The sequence below is a fragment of the Sprattus sprattus genome (genome assembly GCF_963457725.1).
Source record: "Sprattus sprattus genome assembly, chromosome: 13".
In the NCBI taxonomy this organism is placed as follows: Eukaryota; Metazoa; Chordata; class Actinopteri; order Clupeiformes; family Clupeidae; genus Sprattus; species Sprattus sprattus.
In genome coordinates this window covers 26,093,664-26,105,037 of record NC_137911.1, presented here as the reverse complement: position 1 = coordinate 26,105,037, position 11,374 = coordinate 26,093,664, and the positions used below count along the sequence as shown (strand labels likewise).

At 46.4% G+C, this 11,374-nt stretch overlaps 1 protein-coding gene across 1 annotated transcript in view; it reads left to right on the top strand.

Annotated features, from left to right (window-relative positions):
* The window catches only part of ttc7b (tetratricopeptide repeat domain 7B), a gene marked incomplete at its 3' end in the record, with an annotated part of 52,558 nt that extends 43,732 nt beyond the window's left edge, over positions 1-8,826 (top strand). The window contains exons 19-20 of the mRNA XM_080850257.1: positions 7,365-7,505; positions 8,765-8,826. Coding sequence (XP_080706383.1) covers positions 7,365-7,505; positions 8,765-8,826 — 203 coding nt within the window. The remainder of the gene's footprint in view (positions 1-7,364; positions 7,506-8,764) is intronic.
* Positions 8,827-11,374: the final 2,548 nt, after the last annotated feature.

Genomic DNA, 11,374 nt, shown 5'->3' with positions numbered 1-11,374 from the left:
GAGAGTGAGAGAGAGAGAGAGAGAGTGAGAGAGAGAGAGAGAGAGAGAGAGAGGGAGACTTGCAGAGAGAAAGAGAGAGTGAGAGAGAGAGAGAGAGAGAGAGACTTGCAGAGAGAAGGAGCCCCTGGAGGTTGACATTAAGCCTCTAATCTGCCAGAGTGGCCGGCTTATGAAGAAGTGGGAACTGAAAGTGAGAGGAAGAACAGAGAAAGAAAGAGAGAGGGAGGGAGAGAGGGAGGAAGAACAGAGAGAGGGAGGGAGAGAGGCAGGAAGAACAGAGAGAAAGAAAGAGAGAGGGAGGTAGAGAGGGAGGAAGAACAGAGAGAGGGAGGGAGAGAGGCAGGAAGAACAGAGAGAGAGAAAGAAAGAGAGAGGGAGGGAGAGAGGGAGGAAGAACGGAGAGAAAGAAAGAGAGAGGGAGGGAGAGAGGAAGGCAAAAAGAAAGAAAGGCTGATGAAAGGAGTGGCGTCTCCTATCAGAGCCTCGCATGAGAGCAGAGGATCACTCTCACATTCCCGATAACTGCTCCCCTCTTATCGCCCGACTCCAAACAGGAGCGCGAAGGGAGGAAAAAAAGCCCCTTAAAACCAGCGAAGAAAAAAAGATGGAGCGATTCTCTTCTCCTCCGAATTCAAGCACTCAAAGAAACACGCCGCCACACACACACACACACACACACATACATATTTGGTGACCTTAGATAACACACTCCCATCGTCTCTCTTTTATTTCTAGTGAGCCCACAGTGAGAGGGAGTGGGTGTAAGACGAGCACCCGGCCACGTTAGCTTCCCCTCCACTTCATATAAGGATCTGCCTTGATAAACTAGCATTAGCTTCCCCTCCACTTCATATAAGGATCTGCCTCGATAAACTAGCATTAGCTTCCCCTCCACTTCATATAAGGATCTGCCTCGATAAACTAGCATTAGCTTCCCCTCCACTTCATATAAGGATCTGCCTTGATAAACTAGCATTAGCTTCCCCTCCACTTCATATAAGGATCTGCCTCGATAAACTAGCATTAGCTTCCCCTCCACTTCATATAAGGATCTGCCTCGATAAACTAGCATTAGCTTCCCCTCCACTTCATATAAGGATCTGCCTTGATAAACTAGCATTAGCTTCCCCTCCACTTCATATAAGGATCTGCCTCGATAAACTAGCATTAGCTTCCCCTCCACTTCATATAAGGATCTGCCTCGATAAACTAGCATTAGCTTCCCCTCCACTTCATATAAGGATCTGCCTCGATAAACTAGCATTAGCTTCCCCGCCACTTCATATAAGGATCTGCCTTGATAAACTAGCATTAGCTTCCCCTCCACTTCGTATAAGGATCTGTCTTTTTAAACTAGCATTAGCTTCCCCTCCACTTCATTTAAGGATCTGCCTCGATAAACTAGCATTAGCTTGCCCTCCACTTCATTTAAGGATCTGTCTGGATAAACGAGTGCATGGCATATGTTACACTCTTCTTTTTCAGAGCTGACTATTCTTTCTTCGACCTACCCCATTTTTCCTCTCTCCTTTGTTCACCATGGAGATCTTCAGTTCAGACACACACACACACACACACACTGTGCTGTTCCGATGTTTTCTGTTTGAAATCACCTGTGCAGACAGACTTGTGATGTTTCCCTTGCGATTGAGACCCCCCCCCCCCCCCCCCAACGAGGAGCCAGTGCCTTGAAAATCCTCTCTTGAGTATTAAGGCGAGACATGGCAGGTGAATAGGGTAAAACATTTAAATACAAGGGATCACCATGAAACTTTACCAGTTGACTACATACCTCATTACAAGAAAAAAATGTATTACAAGTTTTAGAATTTTGCATATTTAATTATGCTAATTATGCTGGATCTCATTAAATATGCACGTTTTTGCATATATTTCAGGTACATGAATCTTAAACTGTGATGAAGCCAGGACCAAAATTCTTTTTTTATTTTGTTTATATATCAAATGACAAAAAATACTCAGATGGATTTTAGGATATCTGCTTTTATGACCTGGGAAATCAAAATATACTATCCGTGGCCTTAAAAACCCTATTTTCGCCATGATTTCCAGGTAAAATGACCCATAAATCTGGCCAGGAACAATTTATAAATAAATCCATCTGTAGATGTCTTCATAACAATGCTATGTGTGAAACTGGGAAGTGTGGTGTACCTAGGTTCTACATAGGCTGAGAAATGTGTACCTAAAAATGAAAAAACACTCATTTTGAGAAAACCGCATTTAAAGACAACACGTGGGGCACTGAGCGAATCACGTTAGCAGAAAAGCGCCGTCAGCCAATGAATCCCTTCAGAAAGTCAGGATTGGTTGCTGAAAAGAAAGGAAATGCCCATATTTGGATTACACAGCCTTCTGAGCTAGGCTCATAGCGTTAAAGTCATTCCAGGCATGACAGATGTCGTGTAAAAAGACGAAACGCTGAACGTGGTTCAAGGGAGAATTCTTGGTAAAGTTAGGAGAAAATGGATGCCGCGGCTGAACTAAATGCAGTGAAACAGACACTTAAATGTGTAATTTTGACGTTTTCTTTATGGTAGTATGAAAGATAACAAGTTAAAGAGGAAAACTAGCCCAAAATCTGAAATTTGACCAGGGCATGAAAAAAATCGATATTTCACCTGCCGTGTCTCGCCTTAAGAGTTCTTTGTCTCTAGCCACCCGTGGAGTAGCAAGCACTTCCTGTGCCTGTGTGGGCATGCCCCGTGTGACCCGGAAGAAGACCTCCCCTCCGAGTTCTGGTGATAGATCAGAAACGTGCAGCGATCGATCCTGCTGTTTTTGATCAGATGTGTTTTGGCTGGAGTGGACTTTTGATTTGGTGATGTTTTGTTTCTGTAGATGAGATGTTTTGCAGTGTTTCTTTGCTTATTTACTCCCTCCTTCTCACACTTTTATTATTTCATTTTTTATTTCTCATTATTTCTTGATTTAAAGATTTGATTTTCATTTGTTCTCTTTTTGTTTTTGTTCTTGTTCCGTTTTTCTTTCAATTTCAAATGCACCCTTCCAGATGCCTACATGCATGGTTTTAACAACGTTATATCAGGTTGTAAGTAGCCCTCTCTTTCACTCTGCTTCTTACTCTTTCTCTCTTTCTCTCTTTCTCTGTTTCACTCTCTCTCTCTCTCTATTCTCCATCTACCTTCTTGGCCTGGCTTCCATGCTGAACTACTCTGCCACCTGTCTATTCACACACACACACACACACACACACACACACACACGCGCACACACACGCCTGCCCGCCCCACTGCCATGATGTGTGAAGTAGCAGGCGCTCTCTATGCTTTTTGTTTTTCTCTTATCTCTCTCTCTCGCTCTTTTCTTCTCTCGCTTTCCTCTCCTCCATTGCTCTCGTCTGGGGCCCGCGCCGAGCCCTGACTGCATTTAGTCCGGCGGCCCGAGCTTCTCAATAATTGAACAGGCATATTATATCTCCATTCATTCGCCGACGGGCCACCTATTCATCCCCTCCATCCATCTATCCATCAGTCAGTCCACTCATCTATCCCTCCATCCCCCCCCCCACCCCCTCCATCCACTCCCCCGTCCTCCAATCGGAGCCACCAGGCCAACCGGCCCCAGACTGAACGGTGTTTGAGTCGCCATCACCGTGACGTCCCATTGTTTTGCGAGTCCCGGGGCAGACGTGAGGTGCGGAGGCTCTGACGGGGGTTGGCCGCGGCTCCTGTCGGGGGCGAGGTGGCGGGTTACAGTGGCTTTTGTCTTGCCCTGGGTGGCTCAGGTTTAAAGCTGCTATTTATAGGGCCCCGCTGGAGTGGAGCCCTGGGGCCCGAAACAGGAGCGCGGAGCCCCTTTTGTGTGAGTCAGAGGCCCCTGACACTTTACCCTCGCCTCTCGTCCCTCACGAGCGAGCACGGAATCACAAGGATGGAACAGCCCCCCCTCACATGCATCACTTGCATTGGCCTGTATAGACAAACAACATGTTTGTGTTTCCAGGAGTGGTCTGTGTGTATGAGTGTGTGTCTGTGTGTGTGTGTGTTTTTGAATTTGCTCAACCCCCTCATTCAATGCATTTTTTATCGCTAACATCTAAAGAGCCAACCCCCCCACGCTCACACACACACGCTCACACACACACACGCTCACACACACACACGTTCACACACACACACACACACACACACACAATAGGCGTGTTAAGCGCTGATAGATGGGCTTAATCAGTGATTGGCCGCAGACACACACACACACACACACACACACACACACACACACACACACACACACACACACACACACACATACACACATACGTGCCTCTCTTAAATTGGTTCTGTTGTCAGACAGCATGTTTGGTAGGTTGGTGTGGGTGTGCTTGTGAGAGGGCACCACGGTGATCAGGTAGTGATGCTTGCATGCTTGTGATTCTATCCGACCTTAACACAGTGTTGGTTCTTGTGCTTGTGCATGAAGGTATAGTAAACATTTCTGTCAAATCTGTCAGGTCTGAGTCAGACAGTACTCCTGGAAGTTGAGTGGAAGTGATGACTTTCAGCGAGTGTTAAAGGGTGTTTAAAGAACCCCCTATAGAGTTGGACCTTCTCTCCGTCATCACTGGTCTGAGATCCAGTGTTCAGCCGTGTGCAGCCCCGTCAGCAGAGTGGGTATCAGCACGAGCTGCGTATGTAAAATAGAGTCTTTACGTCGACCGGTGGGTCTGCAGCTCCCCTCAGAACCCCCCCTCCCTCCACCCCTCTCCCCCCTCCCTCCGCGCTGTGGCTGCATTTACACCTGACACTGTGTCACATTCGGGCCCAGAGAGATTTACCGCCGCCCGCGTTACCGTGGCGATGCCGAGACGGGAGCACCAGGCTGTGCATCATGCTCAGCTCAGCGTGGCGATGGTGTCCGGGGGACGCTGTGGGGGGAGGGGGGATGGGGAGTATTGTCGATACAGGCTTTTAGACTCTTCCTGTGAGGCTCGGCACCGGTCGATAACCACTGCCCCCAGAAGCTTTCAGACAGAGAAAAAGAAGTTTATTATTATTATTTATTTAAATCTCTCTTGTTTGGGCGCTCGCCCTGCAGCCCGTGTACACTTCAGTGCCGTATCGACTGCCACACATCTGAAAGCCGCCTCTGTGTGTGTGTGCCTCAGGTGTGTGGCCAGCTTTACTGTAAGGAAAATGCAACACTTCACACTCTGGTTGCTGGAGGACAGATACATAGACCAGTGTGTCTTATCCTGGCCATGAGGTTACTGCAGTTCATCTGACAGTTCATCTGACAGTTCATCTCACTGGTTCCAGTCCTGCTCCAAGGCTCTTACCTCAGTTCATCTCACTGGTTCCAGTCCTGCTCCAAGGCTCTTACCTCAGTTCATCTTGACTGGTTTCAGTTCTGCTCCAAGGCTCTTACCTCAGGTCCCAGTGCTGTGCTCGTAGAAAGGCACGTCTTCTTCTTCATGTGCACCGGTATGTGCTGCTAACTTTCCTCAGGTGTTCCAGTCTCTGGACCATTAAAACCTGAATGTTCTGGAAGGTTCCAGGGGAGTCGTGTCCAAAGCCAGGACAGAGTAGATAGAGCCTCTTCATGGGCTGAAGGGAGCTGTGTTTCATAGCCATGTTTTTTTTTTTTCTTTGGCCAAGAAGGGTCTTTGAGCTGTAGAGAGACTCGTTGTGGCTCGTGTTCGTGTTAGATGTGGCAGCAGAGTATATGCAGGGATGATTAAAACAGACATGGAGTTACTAGTAGATTCTACAAGGGAGCTGAATGGATCTGTTTCTCCTGCAGAATTAATGGGGTGCAGATGAAAGTGGATGTGGATATGTGTTCTTTTTTAGTTTTTAGAGATAAGGGCCTCATGTTTGTGCGTGTGTGAAAGAGAGACAGAAAGGAAAGTTTGCATAAAAGTCTACACAGGCCCAAAAAACAAAACAAGGCATTAAGTTGTATCAAAGCAATTGTTACACAGCAAAATCATTTTTATTTTATTTCGCCTGAATAATTCATGAAATGAACCCCTCCCTCTTTCCCTCTTCGCAAAAACATCCACTTCACAGGCCCCAGCCGAGTGCTTTTGGGCGGACGCAGCCTGAGCCTTTGGACTAAAACACACTCGTACTTCATAGTAAAGTAAACTAAAGTAGACTAAGAGCAGTGTCAGCATGGAGACCCCTAGTTCAGCTCTCCAGGAGGCCCTTATGACCTCCAGTCCTTCACCAAACATGTAAACGGAGGCACTTATGACCTTATGACCTCCAGTCCTTCACCAAACATGTAAACTGAGGCACTTATGACCTTATGACCTCCAGATCTTCACCAAACATGTGAACGGAGGAGCTTATGACCTTATGACCTCCAGATCTTCACCAAACATGTAAACGGAGGCGCTTATGACCTTATGACCTCGAGTCCTTGACCAAACATGTAAACGGAGGCGCTTATGACCTTATGACCTCCAGATCTTCACCAAACATGTGAACGGAGGCGCTTATGACCTTATGACCTCCAGATCTTCACCAAACATGTAAACGGAGGCGCTTATGACCTTATGACCTCCAGTCCTTCACCAAACATGTAAACGGAGGCGCTTATGACCTCCAGCTCTTCACCAAACATGTGAACAGAGGTGTTCATGAGCAGGACGCTGCTCTCTCAGTAATGGCGGCCATGGAGAATCCCCCAAAATGAGTATCCTCAGAGGGAAAAAGACGGGTTGAAATAACACACATGGCCACTGTGTCAGTGTGATAAAGTATGGCCATCTGTAATTGGAGTGTATGTGTTGGTGATCGCGTTTTAATCAGGCTGACGCTTATGTTGCTGTAATCTGAATGACGCTGACATTCAGACGGAAACCTAATGGTGTATTAACAGACTAATGAAGCAGCGTGCTTCCAAAGTACAGTGCTTCTAAATATTTGAATATTTGTATCAGTATTTGAATATGTGTACTTTGGGAGCATCAGAACTCAGTGTTTGTGTTTGTTTGTGTGTGTGTGTGTTTCTGTGTGTGTGTGTGTGTGTGTGTGTGTGTGTATGTGTGTGTGTGTGTTTTATTCCTTGTGGTTTTTTTGGTCTGCCCTTGACATTATTCACCATTGGTCCCTTCTCAGCAGCGTAACGAGCCTCATTTATCAAGCCTCTGGAAAAGTGTCAAAGCTGCAGCAGTTATTTAATAAGGAATAAAGTGATCTGGCTAATACAAATCTTTAATATTCACTTCTTATTGCTTGATATATGAGGCCTGCTGTTCTTTTTATTTGGCATTTTCAGATGGTGTAGCTCATATCTTTTCTCTCCATCTCTGCCCCACTTTTCTCTCTCTCTCTCGTGCTCCTCTCTCTTATCTCTCTGCTCCTCCTCTTCAGGTTCGGTGCACGCCACCTCTATAGCGGCGTCACGAGTGGAGCAGGCGCTGTCGGAGATCGCATCCTCCCTCCAGAGCAGCGCGCCCAAGCAGGGGCCCCTGCACCCCTGGATGACACTGGCCCAGATCTGGCTTCACGCCGGTAGGGTCACCACATACAGTCACAAACGACCCCACATATACTGACACACACACACTCACACACGACCCAACATATACTGTCTCACACACACACACACAACCCCACATATACTGACACACACACACACTCAGACACGACCCCACATATACTGACACACACACACTCACACACGACCCAACATATACTGTCCCACACACACACACACAACCCCACATATACTGAGACACACACACTCACACACGACCCCACATGTACTGACACACACACACACACACACACTCTGGCACACACAACACCACAAACACACTGACATTCACACAAAGTCATACGCACAACTATGCTGCACACTGACACGCAGTCAGTCACACACACCCCAACACTCCAAAACCAAGGACCCCCCACACACACACACACACACATTGTCACGCAGGTTATTAGTGATTGGAAATATCTAAAGGGACAGTATAGGGGAAGAGAGACAGGGGTGAAATTTCAGGTTCACTCTAGTGGAGGTGCCGCCATGTTTTTGCCTCTCACTCAATACCTCCAGTTCCTGGTTGAGGAGACGAGCCGATTGGCCTGATCTACATGATTGGCACCTCCAGACCCAGTACACCCGCCTCCACCTCCTTAATAACTACTCTGTAGTCTCCTCATCCCAGACAGCCCACTCCTCTTTAGTCATCCCGGATTAACAGGGATCTCTGTACCCCCCACACGCACACACACAAACACACACACACACACACACACACACAAGCCCTCTGAAGTCATGTGTAGTCATTTATCAGGGGATTGATCGCAGATAGCGCAAGGATGAAAAAGGATGATGAGAAGGCGTGCCGTATGGCAGATGCTCTGTGTGAGTCAGTGTGTTATGGAATGAACACACACACACCGACATGTTTCAGCCCAGCTCAGTCAAATGGGGTTGTTTGTTTGTTTGTTTTTTACACAAAAATCAAGGTATTCGTTTGTCATGCCGCTGCCAGATGCTCAGCATTTTTCTTCTACTGACGAAAGTCTTTGATAACCCCCACCACACACACACACACACACACACACACGTGCAGACACACACACAAAATGCACACACACACAAAAATGCACACACACGTCAGGTGATATTGATGATATTGGGGTGTAGGAGGGAGGTGTCATCTGGTATGTTGCGGATCGATCAGTCCAGATCTCTGATGTGTGTGTGCCCACACCCAATGTGGCCGAGCGTGGGTGTGTGTGCGATCCATACTGGACAGGGGGCTCTGCTGAGAGCACCGGCAGACTCATGGATGAAGTAGTGGACTGTGGCTTTGCATAATCCAGCTCCCTTCCCACACACACACACACACACACACACACACACACACACACACACACACACACACACACACACACACACACACACGCACACACACACACACACACATACATAGACAATCAGTAGTGAGGGCTGTTTTTACACAGAGATATTTTGTGCATTAGGTCTGATGACATGTCCACTCACAACCATTCACATGGGGAGCGTACCTTCATCAAGGCCAAGAATATGTCCTACAGATTTATGATGAGGCCCTCACTGGCCTATGAACATGTCCTACAGATCTATGATGAGGCCCTCACTGGCCTATGAACATGTCCTACAGATCTATGATGAGGCCCTCACTGGCCTATGAACATGTCCTACAGATCTATGATGAGGCCCTCACTGGCCTATGAACATGTCCTACAGATCTATGATGAGGCCCTCACTGGCCTATGAACATGTCCTACAGATCTATGATGAGGCCCTCACTGGCCTATGAACATGTCCTACAGATCTATGATGAGGCCCTCACTGGCCTATGAACATGTCCTACAGATCTATGATGAGGCTCTCACTGGCCTTAGAACATGTCCTACAGATCAATGATGAGGCCTGGCTTGATCATCATGGCCATCACTGGCCTTAGAACTACAGATCCTGGCTCAATATGGACGAATGGGAGACAGTGGACAGTGTGACACTGAAAAAACACAGAGGAAAGGCAGAGAAATAGGAGCGAAGGAAGAGGAAAATATGGAACTGATGGTGGGATAGAGAGAGGGCGAATGGAGGGTGAGAACAGGAGAGAATGATGGTGGGATAGAGAGAGGGCGAATGGAGGGTGAGAACAGGAGAGAATGATGGTGGGATAGAGAGAGGGGGAATGGAGGGCAAGAACAGGAGAGAATGATGGTGGGATAGAGAGAGGGTGAATGGAGGGCAAGAACAGGAGAGAATGATGGTGGGATAGAGAGAGGGTGAATGGAGTGCAAGAACAATAGAGATTGATGGTGGGATAGAGAGAGGGTGAATGGAGGGTGAGAACAGGAGAGAATGATGGTGGGATAGAGAGAGGGCAAGAACAGGAGAGAATGATGGTGGGATAGAGAGAGGGTGAATGGAGTGCAAGAACAGGAGAGAATGATGGTGGGATAGAGAGAGGGTGAATGGAGGGCAAGAACAGGAGAGAATGATGGTGGGATAGAGAGAGGGTGAATGGAGGGCAAGAACAGGAGAGAATGATGGTGGGATAGAGAGACGGTGAATGGAGGGCAAGAACAGGAAAGAATGATGGTGGGATAGAGAGAGTGTATGGAATCAGATCAATGCCATAAATATTTTGTAATCTGCAATATAGATTTTGTATCTGTAATATAGATGTTGTATCTGTGAAACCATCTACACTTTCAAAACCTATCTACAGATACGGATTTCAAATACGAAATGTATAGATACATTTCTACACTTTCAAAAACTATCTTCACTTTCAAAATCCATTTACAGTTACGGATTTCAAAATACAAAATGTATCTACACTTTCAAAAACTATCTACACTTTCAAAAACTATCTTCTCTTTCAAAATCTATCTGCAGATACGGATTTCAGTTACGGATTCCAGTTACGTATTATGGATACGGATTTCAAATACGAGTTACGGATTTCAGTTACGAATTACAAAATCTTTTTGGCAGTGTTTTATCCAGCTTTCTAAAGAGCCAATCAGCGCTTATTGCAGATTTTCTAACGCGCCAATCAACACATTGTATCCTGTACTGACTAGCCAATCAGCGCTAGCTTGCTGCAACTGCTGGGAGAGTTGAGTGAAACGGTTATGCAGGCAGCAGCAGTTCACTGGAAACAGACACCAAGACACCGAGAGATGGCACAGGTAAGAAGGCCTATATTTCAAGTTGTTAATAAAGTAATTGTAAAACGCACAATCATAGTCAATGGTTTTCACTCCACACTTCGTTCCACCTGTTACTCAGATCCTTGTCGTTGTATGGAAGATAGTATGAACTGCTTTGGTAGCTAACGAAAGCTAACGTTAGCATGCTTGTGACCGATTCACATTTAATTAAGATAACCATGAACAGTATTCATATGACCCATTATCACGATGAGAACATTTAGCAAACAAACTGCTATTGTCTTGTTCTCCAGACACATGCAGAGGTGGTGGTGGGGGTATAACGTTAGGTGCATCCTCAACTGGATAATGACCAGCCTGATCTCAAAACCACCTTGCAATGACATGTCATTTTCGTTTCTTTTCATGACACTTTGGGGTAGCCTTCTTGTAACCATTTTCTGAAGTCCTTGAAAACGCTTTATTGTGTATTTTTTGTGGAAGCAAGTTTTACGCAAATACACTAGTTAGATCCATGGAAGTTGATGGAACAGTTGATCTAGGCCAGGGGTGGCCAAACTAAGTAATTGTTTGAACATTGATGCACTTAACATTTTTCTGCATGGACCATAAGCAAAAAAACACAATAACCTAGAGTCTAGTCACTTAAGCATAACACGTACAGACTCATAGACAGCAGCATGTTGAAAAAT